This window comes from Taeniopygia guttata, chromosome 1, assembly GCF_048771995.1.
Source record: "Taeniopygia guttata chromosome 1, bTaeGut7.mat, whole genome shotgun sequence".
NCBI lineage: Eukaryota > Metazoa > Chordata > Aves > Passeriformes > Estrildidae > Taeniopygia > Taeniopygia guttata.
This window is the reverse complement of record NC_133024.1, coordinates 114,685,754-114,705,150: the sequence shown is the minus strand read 5'-3', so window position 1 is coordinate 114,705,150 and position 19,397 is coordinate 114,685,754. Positions and strand designations below refer to the sequence as shown.

General features: G+C 46.2%; 2 protein-coding genes across 2 annotated transcripts in view; both read left to right on the top strand.

Moving 5' to 3' along the window:
• The window catches only part of MRPS6 (mitochondrial ribosomal protein S6), a 45,620-nt gene that overhangs the window by 1,640 nt on the left and 24,583 nt on the right, over window positions 1-19,397 (top strand).
• The window catches only part of SLC5A3 (solute carrier family 5 member 3), a 20,941-nt gene extending 1,544 nt beyond the window's left edge, over window positions 1-19,397 (top strand). The window contains exon 2 of the mRNA XM_041719020.2: window positions 11,795-19,397. Within this exon, the coding sequence (XP_041574954.1) occupies window positions 12,089-14,236 (2,148 nt within the window). The 5' untranslated portion in view covers window positions 11,795-12,088 and the 3' untranslated portion in view covers window positions 14,237-19,397. The remainder of the gene's footprint in view (window positions 1-11,794) is intronic.

Sequence of the window (19,397 nt, the reverse complement as noted above, 5' to 3'; positions counted from 1 at the left end):
CTTTTTGTAGCCGTGCTGTTGATGGGGGAGATGCTTTAAGGCGGGCGGGCACTCGGAATGCAGGGCAGGACAGCAAGCGTAGCAAATCTGCCATAATACTGAGGCAGGAATAAACTGACTTCTCTGAAAGGATGCCATGGAGTGCTCTCTGCTGGAAAGGCTCTCTGGTTTCTAGGATCTGACCACGGAGATGCAGGGATAAGCTTTTAGCTGTAAGATGCTTCTAATGAACATCAGTGCACTCAGGATTTAACATCTGCAACCTTTGCCTCTTTGAAGTTGGACTCTCCAGCATGTTCTTTCCACATGGATGTACCTTTAAAGTCTTTTTTTTAGCTCTGTGATTATGTCTAAACATTTCAGTTTGTGCTGGTGTTTTTAACCCACCCTTGTTGTAAGTCTAAAATTTAGTCTGTCTGTAGGTGCTGCTATTTTCATGCTGTTTTCAGCACACCGGATCTGGGTGCTTTTTCATTTCCCAGTATTTTGCTGCTCCTGCCTTTCTTGTGCCCTGAGAACACTTGGAAATATTTTCTCGAGTGGTTTTATGCTCCATGGTGCTGCTGGATCTTGGCTGGGGGGTTGCTCTAATGACCCCTGTAAGCTGTGCATAATCCTGGCTGTAATACTGAATTAAATGAGGCAAAATATAAGGATAATAAGCCAGTCTGAAATAGTGGAATGAGTCCATAACTCATTCCTGTAGAAGAATAAACAGCATTTCTTTTCCACACTGGTGACAGCACCTGGGCGGGTGTTCCCTGTCAGTCCCTCTGTGGTGGCTGCATGTCCTGGTGCTATCTGAGCAAGTGCTGACTCTTGGTGTCTGCGATGTCCTTCCTCACCTGTGGCAGGTCCCCTGTCCTCCAAAAAGAACCCCAAACCCTTGTCACTCAGCTTTCCTGTGCTTTAGGGCTTGTCCTGAACTTCTCGGGTGCAAACCTCAGCCTGGAGGCTTTGCTGCCTCTCTTCAGAGGCAAACTTGGTGCTTCTGTGGGGTTTCCCCCACCTACAACTTTCTTTTAATAGTTCCCTTGGCATTCTCAGGCATCCAGAATAAGTCCCTCCAGTTTATTTTTGTTACTTTAAGCCCTGTTGTGCCCAGCCCTGCTCGTGTCCAAGTCAGGGATCCTCTCCTGTTCTTTTCCTCCATGTGGCTTCTGTTGGGAGTCTGTTGAGAGGGTCCCAGGGCAGCTCACCCCATTCATCCTGCCTGATGCTCTCCTCAGGCTTGGCAGGCTCCAGAGCCTCTTCAGTTCTCCTTTTGTGCCTTAAAAATGCAACACCCAAGAGCTTTGGGGATGGGAAAACTTTCACTTTGCGCTGGTTCCACTTACCAGCCTTTGTCTCTGGTTGTCTGCATGTACTTGCCACAAAAAGTCAGGATTTTATTCTGAAGTCAAAGCTGGGCAGCTCTTCTGTGTCCTGATTTGAGAGACTAAAACCACTGTATTTTTATATACTAAAACACAGGATATTTTATATACTCTTATATATAATTTTTCATCAACAGAGCCTCCAGGTAGTGACTCTTAGGAAAAGAACAATAAAAGCCCTAAAAGCCACCCCAAAATAAATAATTCTCCTTTCCCTGTGGTGTATTTGGAGGGTGAGGGGTTTGTGTTGCTGTGTGTGAGTTCATGGAGGAGGAGATGCTTTGGGCAGAGCAAGGTGTGAGCACACAGAGGTGAAATGATTCATTTTGCCCATTGTGTTGCTTTCCACACTGCAGCACAGCAGGAACAAATGCTGGGGGGAGCTTGGTGGCAGATTTGTTACCAGCAGCGTCCAGATGTTTGCAAACCAAACCTTACCTGCCCACAGCAGCCCCAGCCAAGCCCTGCAGCTGTGCTGGAGGGAAAGGTGCAAAATGAAGACACAGCTGTCCATGGCCTGAATCCCCTGTTCAGAACAAAAACTGAGTTTTTAATAATTCCTGATTTTCTCCTGTCTTTGGCTCTGAGTGGGGGATTGTGGTGGAGCAGCACCTTCAGCAGGGAAGGGCAGTGAATCCCCAGGAGTGAATGTGCAGGAATTCTCACTGGCTGGAAGAGCAGGGCTCTGCAGGGAGCTCTGAAACTCCCTGGGAAGGAAGGAAGAGCTGGAAATGGTTTCCTGCTGCTCCAAGGTTGTTTGTGCAGCGTGACTGTAGGGTGGCAGTGCCAGACCTCCAAGGAGACTGGGACACAGAGTGGGAATCCCACAGTCCTTGAGCTTGGAAAAGACCTCCAGGATGGAGTCCAGCCTTTGATCCCCACCTTGTCATGCAGAGCAGAGCACAGGGACACACGTCCTCAGCAGCACCTCTTTGTAACTGGAACTGATGGGCACTTTGTAAATAACTCGAGAGTATTTCACTAAAAACGAGGAAATTCATCAATATTTTATTAGCAGTGTGCTCATCTTCACCTATGAAGAAGTTCAAACACAGAGTCATAATCTAAAACCTAACCACTTATTTTTCAGCAAATACCTGGACTAGGAGACCCATCCACCCACTTCTGGAATCCCAGAGTGGTTTGGGTTGGAAGGGGTCTTAAAAATCACCTTGTTCCACATAGCAGGGCCACCTCCCACTGTCCCAGGTCACTGCAAGCCCTGTCCAACCTGGCCTTGGACACTTCCAAATAATAATAATAATAATAATATTAATAATCCTGCAGTGAATGTGTGCTCTCATTTCTCCAGCCATGTTCTCACAGCACAGCTTGTCTTCAGCAGCTGTTTGTTGCTTTTGGAGTGGGTTGCCGTGTTTCCAAAATTCCCTACCTGCCGTGATGAGATTGTTGGCTATTTTGGGAAAGCCAAAGTAAATGGGCAGTAGTGTTGCTTGACATCTTGACTATTGCACTTAATTGCTGTGTAGGCAGCTGCAGCAACTGGGCTTTTGATGTCTCAGTTGCCAGGAAGGAGGGGGAGAGAAGGAAGCAGGAAGATACTGGGTTTATTTTATTTTATTTCCTTTCCTTTCCGGTGAACCACCTGCTCTGCCAATGGAATTGTGCATCTTCCCCACCCCTTTTCCTAGATGAGCAGGTTAAAATTACACAAAAGTTTTTTTCCTTTGTTCCCACTGGCATTTTCAGTAGGCTGGAACAGGCTCTTGAGCCTGGCAGGGAGGGATCCTGGAGCTGGGGGTGGTGCTGGGAAGGAGACCAAAGCCTTGGAACTAAAAGCCAGGTTTAGAAAACAGCAAGATCCAGCACTGACTCTGCTGGAGGAGTCACCTTTTTGTTTTCTGCCTTGAGCATTCCATAAGAAGAACTGGGTTTTGGAGAGTGTGGTGCAGACAGCTTTTGGGAACGATACCCTCTTGCCTGATATTTGACATTTTCAGTCTTGGAAGAGCTGGAATTTTTGCCAAGTGTGGCATACGTGCCTGGGACTGAAGAATAGTTGAAGTCTAATTTCAGTTTCTTGCAGGACCCTGGTGGGATTTCAGTGGGGTTTGGCCAGTCCCTCTTCAGGAGACAGCAGTGGGGGTTAAACCTTTGAGGTGAAACTTCTCTGGGCTGCCCCTGGTTCCTCCTCAGCAGTGAGCTCTTTGCTCCTGGTTGGGGTTTGTTCCTACTGTGTTCTGGCCTGAAAGGTGTTGGTAATTTCAGCGTGGAGCAGACTGTGTCCCTGAACTCTTGGAGAACCCTTTGTGCTGAGCAGCATTAATCTCTGATTGTTGGAAAGCCCTGAGACGTGACTGACTCCTGGAAAAGCTGTCCATTGTAACACTGAGGAGAAGCTGCTCCTTCAGCTCATGTGTGTTTGTGTTTTCTGTCTCCTGACTTCATCAGTTCCATGCTTTGGAATGATGGAAGCTCTGCTTTTCTCCGTGTGTTCTTTCAGGAGCTGATTTCTCCAGTTCCCTTATCCCAGAACCATCATTGCCACACAAAAATTGCTTTGGCAGCTGTTAAGTTGCTGGCAAGTAATTTATCTTTTTTTTTTTTTTTTTTTTTTAATAATTATTTTCTCAGAGCAGCTGTGGCTGCCCCTGGATCCCTGGAAGTGTCCAAGGCCAGGTTGGAGCAGCCTGGGACAGTGGAAGGTGTCCCTGCCATGGCAGAGGTGGCACTGGATGGGCTTTTTAAGGTCTTTCCAACCCAAACCATTCCATGATTTTATGATTTGTCGTGCTCCATGGCAGGCTTCTAATTCCTGGAGCCACAGCCACCCACACCTCCCTGGCTGCAAATCTGGGATGAAGGAAGAGCTGTTTGTGTGGAAGCAGTTGCTTGGTAGAGCTTCATGTCCCACCCTCTGTGTCCCTTACCTGAGGGCAGCAGCAACCTCTGGGCACCAGGTTATTCTCTGGAAAAATTCCTGCCCTGTGCAGCAGCAGCAATATCCCCAGTGGGCATTGAAGAACTGATAAAAAGGTGAAAGCAGGGAAAAATAAAAATACAGAAAGAGATGCAAAATATAACTAATAATGAGAAGTGGAACAGGAAATATTGGAAATAAATATGTGGAAAGTAAGGCAAGATGTGAAGACCTGTCCTTCCTGTGGAGCACTGGTGCAAATATTGGTGCTGAAAATGAGATTGTAGAGAAAATTCATCACCCCTGGTGAGGAGAAGGGCAGGAAGGAAGTGGATGGTGTAAAGGGAGGGACGTGAACCCAAGAAATAGCATGGAGGAACTGCAGAAATACTGTTGTTCTGCTATTTTTTACTCCTGGTTTGTCCACTTGCAAGCCAATCCTTGTGTTCAGTCCTGCAAATATCTAACAAATAATTAAAAGCCAGGCCCATGCAGAGGAGGGAATGTGTTCAGTGAAGTCGGTGTTTTTGAAAAAGAAATCAGTGTTCAGTAGCTTTTAATAGAGATATTCTCCATCAAGCTTTGTAATTAGCATTAATTGTTTTAGAACCAGCAGAATTTTATTGAACTCTGGTTTTGGTGTCTTGAAATCTCCCAGAAGGATCACAAGTCTTGAAACAGCACCCAGCTGACTGGGAAGCGTGGAGAGCCTCAAATTCTTGGCCTATGTATGATCCTGAACTTCTGTCTCACCTACCAATAATCCTGGGGGTGCTTTATAATCTTCCAAAGATTGTGGGCAGCCAAAAATGTGATGGGAATTTGGGGAAGTCTTAAAGAAACTTAATGTGTCTGGGTTTTTTTGGGTGGTGTGGGGTTTTTTTTTGTTTTTTTTTTTTTTTTCTTCCTAGAAATTTGAAGAAGAATTTCTTCCTGGTATCTTGCCCAGTTTCATGGGGACTGACACTTCTCCTTTCTCATTTCCTAACTAACTTCTGCACTCTCCCAGCCAAAATCCTCCTCAAATGGGATGAAGCAGCACATTTTTTAGGCTGGGATTATCCAGTTCCTGCTGAGTGATGATCACCACCAGCTGCATCACAGCATTGAGCTTCCAGCTGAAGGAAAGGGCATCCTCAGTAGTGGCAGAGATTTTGCAGCATTTCTGATATTTGCTTCTGAAAAGGCGAGAACCTTGTCCAGAGAACTGAAGTGGCCCCAGTTCCACCCCAGAAATCAAATTCTTGGCTGTTGAGGCTTGTTTGACCCATTCTCTTGCTGCTGCTCTGGTGAGCAAGTCTTCATCTCCTTCATCCCTGCCATGGCAGCGAAATGTTTGTGCTGCTGCGTTTTGGGTTGCCAAAAAAAGAGATTTGAGCCTTGGCACTCAGTGTCTTACTGCACCTTCCACTGCAGTGTGACCTGGCAGGGAAATCTTGCCTGGTGCTGTGTGATGCCAGAACCTTCCAGTTTTTGCCAGCCCCTTCCCACTTCCTTGGAAATGTTTGGCTTTTTGCCCTCTGGTGCCATTGGTTTTGCTGTTGACCAAGTGGCTTCTGGGTTGTCTCTGCCCCTTTTGCTTTCAGTTCCTGTGGAAAAGAACTGTGTCCTGTGGAAGAGGGATGTCACCTCTCTGTGGTTTCCATGCTGGGCTGGGCTTTGTGGTGACAAACTGAGCTCAGGAGGGCCCTGCTGGAGCTGCAGCCGAGGCAGGAGAGGTTCTGCAAGGCCAATTCCTTGGCAGCTTCTGCTCCCTTCACGGAATTCCAGAGCTTGGAAAAGCCCTCTACGACCATGGAGTCCCAGCTGTGCCTTGTCCCTAACCCAGAGCACTCAGTGCCACCTCCAGGCCTTCCTTGGGGACTCCAAACCTCCCTGGGCAGCCCCTTCCAGTTCCTTTCCATGAAGAAATTCCTCCAGATAACATTTGTCACCCATGGAAACATAAACCTGTTCTTTGGGCTGACAAGGGGAAAAGGAAGGTATTAACTTCTGATTTTCTTTAAATTGATAATTGATGGATTAATATCCTGGGTATGATGGTTATTCTGTCTAGGCAGGTCTGGAAAAGACAGAATTTCTCTCTGGTATCTCTGTATTTTAATAGAGAAAAAGGGACTTTTTGTCTCCTTCCCTCTGTCCCCAGCTTACCCCCCTTGCCCTGTAGGTGTTTGGAGTTCTGGGAAGAACAGTGGAAGCAAATCAGTTCCTTATTCCTGCTGGAGTGCTGGGGACTGGCTCTTGGCAAAGGGAACCAGCCAAGTGTGAATGTCACAGGCAGTGGCATGAAGTGGCTCGGGGAGGGTGATGCAGATTCTGAAAAAATCCATTTTTTCTTGTTTTGCAAGGCTGGAGCTTTTCTTGTGTCCACTGACTGCTGGAGTGTCCTTCCTGTGCCTTCTCCCCCTCCTTCATTTGTGACTTGGTGGGACACTGGAATAGGTGTATTTTTTTGGGATGGGGGGGGAAATGGTTCAAAAACCCCAAAAATGACAACTAAATGATGTCCTGCTGCAACAGTGTCGGTCCCAGTGCCCTTGAGCTCCAGTTGGCCTCGCATCACTCCAGTTCCTGCTCTGTAATTGTCCACTGCACACCCCATTTCTGACTGGCAGTCAGTTCTCTGTGTCTCTTGCTCTGGGGTTATTTATTTCTCTCATGTCTCCCGCAGCAGTTGTGTAGAAAAGAATCCAGAAGAATTTATGCTGGAACAAGCTGCTTTTTTGTGCTGCTGCAGTAAAATGAAGACCAGAGCTGGAGTGATTCCTGACCAAAACAAAAGTTCATTGCGTGTTCATAACAGCTCCTTTGAGTGAGTGACTTGTTCCTTGCACCTCAAATTGGATTTTTTTTCATAGTGGCGATTTACAGAGTTGGCTCCTGAGTTCTCCAGACCAGCAGGAGGTCCATGTGGTGGTGATGCAGAGTGTGACCGACAGGTTCAGCCAGGTGGGCTCAGGGAACCTGGAAATGTGTCCCTTTCCTGCTGCAGCCTCTGGGGTTCAGGGCTGGCCTGGCATCCCCAGCAACTGCAGTTATTTATTGGATGCTCCAGGTCAACTTCTGCCTTCCCTATCTGTCCCTGGGGGGTTCCTGGCACATTCCTCTGCTCCAGCTCCTGGTTTTCAGGGAAAAGCCTGGAACTGCTGCCCTGGATGCTGAGGGCTCTGTTGAGCAGCTGCCAAGGATAGCCCCTGCTTCCTCAAGGGCATGTGCTACATAATTTATGTATCACTTACTCCATGAAGAGCTTCAGTGCTCCTTTTTTGTGTTCTGAGTGCTGCAGTAAATGGAACAAAGCTTTTCCTCTTTTCTTTTTTTTTTTTTCTAAGAGATTTTTTTCCTTGTGTTTACTGTGGAGCAGTGAACAGGTAGGAACTCATTGGTGTGTCCATGGTCAGAGGTGTGAGGAGTCTGGAAAACACACTCAGGGGGTTGCACATGGTGCAGACCCCACTCAAGGCACAAGACTTCAGGTATTTATTAATTTTTCTGTGGCAGAGGTAATATTTTCCATGATCCTGGTAATCTGCACAGATTTCTTCCACACAGCAGAGCTGTTCAGTAGGTGAAGTGCTGCAGACCTGATTTCAAATACTCCTGCTTGAAGGTGGGGTGGGAAAATGTTGGTCCCAAGAAATAATCTGAAAACTGCTTGAAAATCTGTGAGCAAAGCACTTAATTTGCTAACAGTGGACACTCCTGTGGGATAGGTGGGCATCTGTGTCCTCCAATTAACCCTTAAAGCATCGGGATTGGTGAGGAGAAAAGGAGAGTCAGCTCAGACACTTCCCATTGCCAAAAAGCCAAGAGAGCTGAGAAGAAATAGTGGCTTCAGAGCTGGAGCAGTTGGACTCTGGCATGTTTTAATCACCCATTTTATTGGAAAAGCACTGTGGAGAAAGTTTTCCTTTAGAACAATCGTACAAATTTCTCCTCAAAATCCCACCCTGGGTCTGCTTCACATTATGAAATCTCTCTTCAGGGACTTGCTTGGGATTTTTTTTTCCCCTTAAGGAACAGGCTGGGTGTTGGAGAGACATATGCATTGTTTCACCAGAGCTACAGCCTCTATTTCCAGACAAGAGGGAAGCACATTGTTTTGTGTCTTTGATATGATCCAGCCAGAAAACAGCCTCAGGGAAGAAAATTCCCAGTCCTTGGCAGCAGCTCTGTCTTTCTGCCTTTTTTTTTTTCCCCCTCCCTCTGTCAGTGCCACAATGTTCACTGTTCTAATAACTCAAGACTAAACTCACATGGGGCATCTCAAAAGTCCTTTGTAAGACTTGAGGTCAGAACTTGCTGAAAGTTCAGAGGGACGAGTCTCATTTTCCTAATGAAGAAAAGTTCCAGGGTTATTTTGGAATTAGGTCTAAGAAACTGGTACAAGAAGCTACTTCAGTGCTGTAATTTAGTGACAGTGCAGCAAATTTGTGGTGGCTGCTGAAAACTTTTCACCTTCCAGCTCAGGCAAACTGAGCCCTGCAAAAAAACCCTCAGGTGTTGGTGACAAAGGGCAGGGTTCAGCTCTCTGAAATTTGATTATTTCAGGTGCATGGTCTGGCTGTATCATCCTATGGAAGACACTCCAGGAACTTCACTTGTTGTTTATTTTGGTTGGAATGAGCCCCCTGGAGCTGAAGTGACTTTATTGAGGAATGTCACAATTTATTTGAGGGCAGCTGCATCAAACACTGACACGCTTCTCAGAGAGTCTGCATGCTGGAATTACAGAAGGTTTGGATTCCCAGGGACCCCAAAGCCCATCCAGTCCCACCCCCAGGGCAGGGACACCTTCCATTATCCCATCCAGCCTGGCCTTGGACATTCCCAGGGATCCAGGGCAGCCACAGCTTCCCTGTTAGTATCCTGTCTATAGAAACACTCTGGATACTTCTGGTATCAAATTGAATTGATTTTAACAGATATTTTTGTCATTTTTCCATATTGCTCTGTAGGATATTTGTGACAAGTCACTGATGAACCCACAGGGAAGATGGTGGGGGGTGAACTCAAGTTAAAATCAAATGTTTTTTAGTAATGAGAAGGAAAACAGAACATTGAAAATATTAATTATTACAATTTCCTTATCTGGCTACTCTTCTGGTTTTCTGTGTAGCAGATTTTTTTTTGTCAAATCTCTCCTTCCCTTTCTCTTAAAATATTTATAGTTTTGGTATAAACATAACATAGTTGAAAAATTAGCTGAATATAGCAAAAGACACAACACTATTAAAGTGTTGCTCCAAAGTGCTTAAAACTAAGAATAGTCCATTAAACTTGGCTCTGATTGCATCATCTCATGTGAAGTGTTTATAATTTTGGGTTGGATTAAGCTATTAGACCATTTAACTACTCCTGTGTTTGCGGGTGGGGAGAAATGTGAATTCTTCTGTGGAAGAATTGAAAATACGTCTGTGGTTTGAGGCTTCTAAGGAATGATAAATTTAGCCCAGTGCTGTAATCAGTCCGTTTTGTGCCATTCTCCTTAGTCTCTCATTATTGGCTGTAATTCCAGCAGAAGGAATATCTCTATTCTCAAGTGGGTTTGTGGTGCTGGGGGGGAGCCCTTATTATTTTTATTTTTATAAATTTTTCTCCTGAAAACCAGCTGTACCATACAAATGACACAGTGGTGGATTTCTCCTTAAGGTTGAAGTTGTGGCTTGCTGGGAGCTATTTTTACAATCTGTGAGGACTTGCACGTTTTTACTCAGCACCGTTGCTGCCTTTAACACAACGTGTGCATTTTCAACCTTAACTGTCTTGGAATCTGATATGGTTTTTATTGACCCTTTAAACAAACCCAATATATGGCAGGGGTGCTAAACATAAACATCCCTAACAAAGAAACCAACCAACCATTAGAATATGCTATCAGGCTGTTTGTATTAATGATTAATTAATGGGGAAATGGGAGCTTCAGCCTCATGCCAGAGAGTGAACTGGAAGGGGATGCCTGGAGCTGATGCTTGTAGGATTTGTGAGATTTTATGGCCAGAAAAAGACCCCAGTGTTGGTTTTCTTGTGTTTTAACCAGTGGGTGGGAAAGAGGAGTGGAGTCAGACCCTGTTCCTCGCCTTCTGTAATAATCTCATTATTGCTGCTAAAGGTTTGTGTTCCCATCTTTAGAGTGAACCTGTTCTTTGCTTTGGTCTTCCTTTCCCATGGCCCTTGGGTGTAGGAAATGGAAGAATCCCATGTCCAGCTCTCTCCAAACCCATTAGAAGCCTTTGGGTTGGTAGAGGGCACTGAGGCCCTGGCCCAGGGTGCCCAGAGCAGCTGTGTCTGCCCCTGGATCCCTGGCAGTGCCCAAGACCAGGCTGGACACTGGGGCTGGAGCAGCCTGGGGCAGTGGGAGGTGTCCCTGCCATGGCAGGGGTGGCACTGGGTGGGATTTTAGGTCCCTCCATCCCAAACCATTCCATGATTCTGTGGTATAAACATAAACAAGAGCTGGGAGCACATCCCAAATCCATGAGGGAGCCACCATGCAGCTCCTCAGTGCCCCTTCCTCTGCCACCAAGTCTTCATTGTCCCCTTCCCTCCACTTCCAGCTTTTGGTCCTGCTTGCCAAAATGGGTTTTGTTTCCTGACGTGTTTGGGAGCTGTCAGGTGGGATTGGGAATTCGGGAAGAGCGCGACAGGGAAGGTTTTGCCTCCATACCTTCCAGTTGTCCATGCTGGGATGGGAATGGCATTCTTCCAGCTGCCAGAACCCACCCAGTGTTCCCTCCTGTGCCTCTGGTGCTCCCACAAAACCCCAGGTGTGGGTGTCCAAAGGCACTGGCCCTAAAGTGGGATGTCAGGTGGAGTTTTGCTTCTGCCACTTGCTGGAATGGGATGTTTTCTCCCCTTGGATCACGTGGATGTGTATGGAGATCTTTCCAAGTGGAAAATAACCCTGTGATTATCTGTACCCCAGACAGGAGCAAACTCGCCTCAAAACCTGCGGAATAACCGTGATTCTCCAGCTGATTTGAAATGGATGTTGATTTTTGACAGCTCTGTGACCTCACTTTGATTTTTCTAGCAGCCAGCTGGTGTCTCAGGTGCTTTCCTGTGGTGCCAGGATCTCCCAGGATTTGGGGGATCCAGTGCAGGAAATGCTGAGCCAGGTTTGGGCTCCATAGCCATTGTTATTTGTTGGGTTATTTTAATTTTATTTTCCTAAGATTGCTGGAAAGAGGAAGATCTGGTTAGTGGCTTGAGAAGGAGACTTGTGAGACACCAGAGTAAAGAAAAAGAAAATGTGTTTTTGTTGCTTGCTATGTTCTGGGGAATTTGGGTCACTCAATCCTCCCGAATCGCTGCGTCTCTGAAGGTACCTGTAACCATTGAAGTTGACTTGTGAAAGGCTTTTTCCACTTAGCCCTACAAATATTGAATGATGTCTGTTATGGATTGCAGGAAATATAAAGGGGGAAAAATCTGTGGTGTTCAGTGATTTGTTTTACTACACTTCAAATTTTTTCTCATTACTTCATGAAATTCCTCTCTAATTCAATCTTTGTCTTTTGTCTTTGCTGCCTTGCAGGGTTGGTACAGTAGGCCTCACTAAACTTAGCTGCAACTAAGAATTTCTCCTACATCAACTGAGTTAAGGCTGATGCTCTTGTGGAATGTGGATTAAAAGTGCGTGCTAAGTTCCCAAATTTGAGAAGCGGAGAAAAGTAAATGTACCACTGCCACCAGCATCAGGACAGCAAACCAAGGGACAAAGAATTTGACCCGCTGTGTTGATTTTGGTTAAAACTGGTTCACGTGGTGCTTAAGAGACGTTGGCTGGGGGGCGAGAAGTGGACGTCAGCGAAGGCTTTTTGGTTACAAAATGAGGGCTTCTTTGGAGCCAGCAGACATTGCCATTGTGGCCCTGTACTTCGTGCTTGTAATGTGCATAGGTTTCTTTGCCATGTGGAAAAACAATCGGAGCACCGTGAGTGGCTACTTTTTGGCAGGGCGTTCTATGACCTGGGTAGCTATCGGGGCCTCGTTGTTTGTGAGCAATATTGGAAGTGAACATTTCATTGGGCTCGCAGGATCTGGAGCGGCGAGCGGATTCGCCGTAGGCGCGTGGGAGTTCAACGCCTTAATGCTTTTGCAGCTTTTGGGATGGGTCTTCGTGCCAGTCTACATCCGGTCGGGAGTGTACACCATGCCCGAATACTTGTCCAAGCGGTTCGGAGGGCATAGGATTCAAATCTATTTTGCAGCGTTGTCTCTACTTCTTTATATCTTCACCAAACTCTCGGTTGACTTGTATTCAGGGGCGCTTTTTATCCAAGAGTCCCTAGGGTGGAACCTCTACCTGTCGGTGATCCTGCTGATCGGAATGACGGCGCTGCTGACTGTGACCGGAGGGCTGGTGGCCGTCATCTACACGGACACCCTCCAAGCGCTGCTTATGATCATCGGGGCCCTCACACTCATGATCATAAGCCTCATGGAGGTCGGTGGTTTTGAAGAAGTGAAAAGGAGGTACATGTTGGCATCACCAAACATCACCTCCATCCTCCTAACCTACAACATCTCCAACACCAACTCCTGCAACGTCAGCCCAAAGCCTGACTCTCTCAAAATGCTGCGCGAGCCGACGGACGAAGACATTCCCTGGCCTGGATTTCTGCTGGGACAGACCCCAGCCTCAGTGTGGTACTGGTGTGCTGACCAAGTCATAGTGCAGAGAGTTCTGGCTGCCAAAAACATCGCTCATGCCAAAGGCTCCACCCTCATGGCCGGCTTCTTGAAGCTGCTGCCCATGTTCATCATCGTGGTGCCGGGGATGATCTCCCGCATCCTGTTTGTGGACGACATCGCCTGCATCAACCCCGAGCACTGCTTCCAGGTGTGCGGGAGCAGGGCCGGCTGCTCCAACATCGCCTACCCGCGCCTGGTGATGAACCTGGTGCCCGTGGGGCTGCGCGGGCTCATGATGGCCGTGATGATCGCTGCCCTGATGAGCGACCTGGACTCCATCTTCAACAGCGCCAGCACCATCTTCACGCTCGACGTCTACAAGCTCATCCGGAAGAGCGCGACCTCCCGGGAGCTCATGATCGTGGGCAGGGTCTTCGTGGCCTTCATGGTGGTGATCAGCATCGCCTGGGTGCCCATCATCGTGGAGATGCAGGGCGGGCAGATGTACCTGTACATCCAGGAGGTGGCGGATTACCTGACCCCGCCGGTGGCCGCCCTGTTCCTCATGGCCATCTTCTGGAAGCGCTGCAACGAGCAGGGCGCTTTCTACGGCGGCATGGCCGGGTTTGTCCTGGGCGCCATCCGGCTGATCCTGGCCTTCTTCTACCGCGCTCCCGAGTGCGACCAGCCGGACACCAGGCCCGACTTCATCAAGAACATCCATTACATGTACGTGGCCACGGCCCTGTTCTGGATCACCGGGGCCGTGACGGTCGTGGTGAGCCTGCTCACGCCGCCGCCCACCAAGGAGCAGGTGAGGACCACCACGTTCTGGGCCCTGTGGAAGCGCGGCGCGCCGGAGAGCGCCGGCAAGGGGGAGCTGTACCAGGCGCAGGAGAAGAGCATCCTCAAGTGCAACGAGAACGCCAACCACATCATTCCCAACGGGAAGTCGGAGGAGAACATTAAAAACGTGAAGCCGGAGGACATCAACCTCCTGGTGACGTGCAGGGATGACAGCAACCCGGTGATCTCGGTGAGCCACTCCGAGGTGGAGACGCCCGTGGATTGTTATTCCAACGGACAGGCGGCCCTGATGGGGGAGAAAAAGCACGAGGAGGAGGAGGGGACTGACAACAGGGCGAGACATTTGAAATTCATAGATTGGTTCTGTGGCTTTAAAAGTAAAAACGTAAACAAGAGAGTGGTTCGGGAGGTCGAGGAGGAGACTGTTTGTTTACAAATGCTGGAAGAGACTCCAAAAGTTAAACTATTACTAAATACTGGACTGGTCTGTGTCTGTTCGCTTGGAATCTTCATGTTTGTCTACTTCTCTTTGTGAGTGAATAGTGAACTTTTAAGGGTATGGCTTAAACATACAGAAGTTGATACAGGTCTCTGGAGATTTTTGGTTTTTCCTTTCTTTTCAAACAACATAACCACAACCCAGGCATTGTTTACGCTATAATTGTAAGATCAACTCAGCTTTAGCCTATTTTGAGACCATTTGAGATGTGTTGTCCTCCCTCTGCTGAAAGCAGAACCTGTCCTGTGGTGGCTTTTTCTTTTTTCCCTTTTGTGTTGTTTTTTTTGTTTTTTTTTTTCCATTTGCAGCACTAACCTTTTGTTTTTCTGTGTATAAATATACCAAAGGCAGGCAGGTGGCTGTGTTTGAAGTCAGGCAGTTACAGCTCAGTCAGCATTAAGTGAAGATAACAGGTAATCAGTTACCAGTGTGTAAAATCTGAGTGATTAAAGCTGTGTCAAAAGATTTTTTAGACGCAGAGCTGTGATGCACATTTATAAAATGACTGTATTACCTTGGCCAACTTAGCACTTCTTAATTGCACTCACTGCTTTCTTTTCTTTTTTCAGTTTCTCATTTTTCTTCTGGCAACAACAGGAAGCTGTTTTGTCTCATTTTACAGCACTTAAAACATGATAGCTCTTAGCAGCTTTCTGCCTTTTTTTAATTCTTTGTAAGGAAATTTTTGTCTTTTGATTTTTATCCACTGTAAATTCCATTACTGAAAAGTTTCTGTATTATAAAAAACAAAGAAAAAAGAGAAAAATCTAAAACAAAAATAAGCCTGGAGATGACAAACTGTCAATAGAGGAGGATGAAAAAGAAATACTCTTTCTGTGGGGTTTTGTAGTATATTGAAATTGAAGAATCACAGAATTCTTGGGGTGGATTTGGGATGTCCCTGGGCAGCTGTTCCAGGGCTCTGGAACAGCTCTTTCCACCTCCAGGAAAGAAATTTTTCCTCGGGTTTGGATAGAATTTCTTGAGTTCCAGTAAATGTCAAAAAAAATTCATTCAGCCTCTCCAGCCTCTGAACCTTTAGGATGTTGTTTGGATTAGCTTCTTTTTAGGGAAAAATCTGTTTGTAGGTTCTACCATATGGGAAAAAGAGAACCAAGAGGCTTTGCATGTCTTGAAAAACTGATTTTCACCCTGCAGAAGGGTTTTCCTCTGCTGTACATGGGAGGAATCCCAGAGGAGGAAGAGGAGGAAGCCCCGATGCTGCAGGGGGAGAACAACTGCGAAGGGGAGGAAGGGGAAATGGGGGAGAGAGGTGAAAGTGCTCCTTGTTTTCCAGAGTCCTTTTGCCCCATGTCTTCTCCCACTTCCCCTTTCACCCTGTCAAACTTCCTTTTTGTTTTTTGAGGAATCCCAGAATCGCTGAGCTTGGAAAAGCCCTCCCTGGTCATTGGGTTCCAGCTGTGCCCCATCCCCACCTTGTCACCCAGCCCAGAGTGCCACATTCCTTGGACACCTCCCGGGCTGGGCACTCCACCAGCTCCCTGGGCAGCCCTTTCCCATGAGTGACCTTTGTGTGAAGAAATTCCCTCCTTCCCTCCCTCCTCAGAACGATCCCGAGGGATTCGGTGTCAGGGACAGGGAGCGCGTGCAGCCGCAAATCTGTGTCGGCAATTGAGGTCTGTCCTGTCCTCAGGATTTTTCCAAAAACCTGAATTTCTCCCAGGCAGTCACAGCTATTTGTAGGTCTCCAAATCCAGAGGATGTTTCCTTCAGATGGACGGATGGATGGATGCCCAGGCAGGGATGAGCAGTTCCCAGGTGGGGAGGATGAGTGTGCAGCAGGTTGGTGCTCCCATCCTTCCCCAAGCCAAGCTGGGTCCTGGTTTTGGGAGCAGAGCCCACCAGTATTAAACTCCTTCCCTCTCCAGGACAGAGTGGTCATATCCAGGCTTTCCATGGAAATAATTCCTCCAGTTGTCTTTGCTCCTGAACCTGAACCTGAGCTCATTCAGGAGAGCACAAACTAGCTGGGCCAAAGTTGGGCTGAGGGACCATTGTGAGCGTTCACCAAAACCAGTTCAGGGGTCCAGCACCGTTTCCTTGGCACACAAACAAGAACCAATTCCTGTAGGGGAAACCATTTTGTAGAGATGAAATTTGGGCCAATTCTGCCTTTGACTGCTGGAGAAAGTTTGCTTTTCCAGTGGTGCTATCCACACGGCTCCTAGTAGATAATTTCCAATACATATTTTCAGATAAAAGGATTCACTTCTATTTTTGGGGTGGTTTTGTTTGTTTTGGTGGTGTTTTAATATCAGTTGAATCTCATTCATTCCAAAACTTTTACCAGAGGCTGAGCTGCTCCACTTTCCTCCACTTGGTTTAGTTGTTGCTGCTGGGAAGTAGAACTACTCCAAAGTGGAAAACTTGGGGTGTTGTTGCAATATATGTAGAGAGGAGTCACCATACGTGATGTTGATGTTGCTGCCAATGGGACAAGACACATTTTCTTATGATTTGCGTGGCCACAGCTTGGTTTGGGAAAACATTTAAAATACTATTTAAGGGTGAAATTGTGGTGTGTGAAATTAATGGCATCTCAAGTTGCTTCCTTAGTGGGCTGAGCTGTGAAGGATGGTTTGATGTAAAAGTATTGTTTCCATACGGGATAAAATCATTGAGGGCAACGTTTGATCGTAGTGGGATGAAAAATAACTTGTAGAAGGTAAAGAAATTCTCAGTCCAACAATATCCTCTTGAGAAGGCTGGGATGTGGCTCAGACGCCTGGTTTTGACCCATGTCCGCTGGGAGCTGGGCACGACTTGGGAGCAGCGCCTGGCACTGGGAATTTCCAGGCTGCTCCTCGCTGTCCAGCGCTGTGCCAGAATCCAGCTTAGCTCAGGGACCCTTTGGCCGGGCTCCATCTCCCCCTGCGCTGTCCCCAGGGTGCCTTACGCGGGCGGGTGGCCGAAGGCGCGGCTGGAGGAGGCGCTGCCAGCGCTTCTTCCAACGCCTTCTCCCTGCTGCTTCCATCCCTCCCGAGCCCTTCGCTCCTCCGACAGGACACTTGGAAGGGTTGGCAGGTGGAATTCCATCCTGCTGGGATGGTTGGATCCGTGAGGAGCTCATCCTTGGCCGTGGAAGGAGTTGAGTCCTTCAGAACCACACCGCGAGGTGCTCCATCTCCCGCTTCCTTTATTCTCCCTTTTGCTACACTAACGAGCTGCCCCGTTAATCACGCTGCTAATTGGCAGGCAGGATCATAAAGGATTATTAATCTGCCTCCCCACCCCATCTTTGGACCTGGAATTGTGAAGCTTTTTTTGAGCAAATTCTTTCTCCAGTGCTTTTTCTCTTCAGGTGTTTCCAAAGTGTTTTGTGTGCTCCTCTTCAGCCTCATTGTGTCGTAGAAATGCTGATGCTCTTTGCTGCGTAAAACCACTTAATAAAAGGCCTTTATTATTAAATAAAGATATTTCTAAGGTTCCAAACAAGCTGCCTGCTGGCGAGAAGGACCTTGTGTAGGAGAAGGGATTTTTTTTATAGCGTAAACAAGCCTTTGCTGAGGGGGAAAGTTGATGATTTTGGGGTTAAACACCCATTTTTTGGTCCAGCAGAACAACAGAGTGGACAGTCAGTTCCATGATTTTTTTTTTTTGCCTGGCCCCCTCCCCCTGGGTGGGGCTGGTTGTGCTTCTGTCTTGCAGCAATGGGTTTATTTATTATTGCCTTGAGCTTAGGATGACAAATCTTGGAAAACTGAGTTTGGAATGACAGCTTTTTTTTCTTCTTTTTATTTCCCTTAACTTATTTTTTCTGGAAAGATATTTGAATTTTGCTCCTGGAGATGGTAGAAGCCTTTTATTTAAAAAATTAATAAAAAAAAAAAAAAAAGAAGAAGAGGCTTCTTGAGAGTTTAATAGTGAATTTTGGGAGACTGTTTTTATTTAAGTTTTTTTTAAATGGCTGATTTGATGCTACTCTCTGCCAAAGTTTAGAGCTTTTTTTTTTGTTGTTTAATTTTTTTAAAAATAATTTTTCCTGTTTAGCTTTTAGGGAAAGGAAACAGTGCGAGACTGTAAGAAATAAAAATGGCCTTCAGTATATTCCTTATATTGTGTATTTTTTACTTCTTTACTTGTGTGTTCCCTGATCCCAGAAGGGCCAGGATGAGACTTCTGATGAGAGTCATGAGCCCTGTAACCGAGGAGAGAAAAGGATTTATTTCCATGAGGTTACAGTGGAGGGGGCAGAGCCACCCAGGGAGCTCTGCCAGCACTTAAAAGATGCTTACAACTTTAAAACAGCTTTATTTTTTTTATATATCTATTTTTTTAAATCCTGAGATAGAGGAGGTGTTGGGAATTGCTCCCTTTCAGAGGACAGAGATGTGGAAGAAGCTGGAGTTGCCAAGCTCCAGCTTTCTCAAGGAAATCTTTGGATTTAGCATGTACAGAGAAGCAAAATTACTCATCTGTTAATTTGGTATTCTGTATGTTCTGTGCCCTTAAGTGTAATTGTTTTGAAAATAAAACTAACCTTGTTATGTGATGTTAAAAGCAGACTTCTGTGCAATGTTTTAATTTTTTTTGTTTTTTTAAAGAAAATGTTTGTATATAATTAAATGGTTTAATGTGCTTTAATTGGCCTAAGGTAAAGAGTAGTCCTAGAATGTAAAACATATATAATTAGAATTTCTGATTTCACTGTGAGATCTCTGAACTCTTGTTTTTTCTGTTGGTTTTTTTATTTTATTTTATTTTTGCAAAGTGGTTTTGTTTTGTTTACAAAACACTTTCTCTTTGATTTCTTTCCTGGTGTTGGTTTCAAGGCATTTGCTTCACTTCTGTTCCAATCTTGAACTCATGGTATAGTGACATCTGGTGACACTTGGCATTCTTAGTTCCACTGTGTAAAGTCAGACACTTTGAGCAAAACTGGCGGTGAAATGACAATTCTGTGTCTAGGAATTCACGCTTTTAAAATGAGGTGGTTATAAAAATAGTTGCTGTGCAAAATGTTAGTAGTCTTCTTCAAGAAGAAAGCAAAATTTTCTAATCTCACTCGAGCAGTCTCTTCATTCATCATCTTCTTTTTTAAAGCACAGTGTCAAAGTGATGCTGCTTTACCTTGTATCTCTGAGACAAATGTTTTTTTAGATATCTGTGAAGTATTTTTGGGTTTTGTTGCTGTTGTATTTTTCTGCAGATTTTATATAAAATACCAGTTAATAAA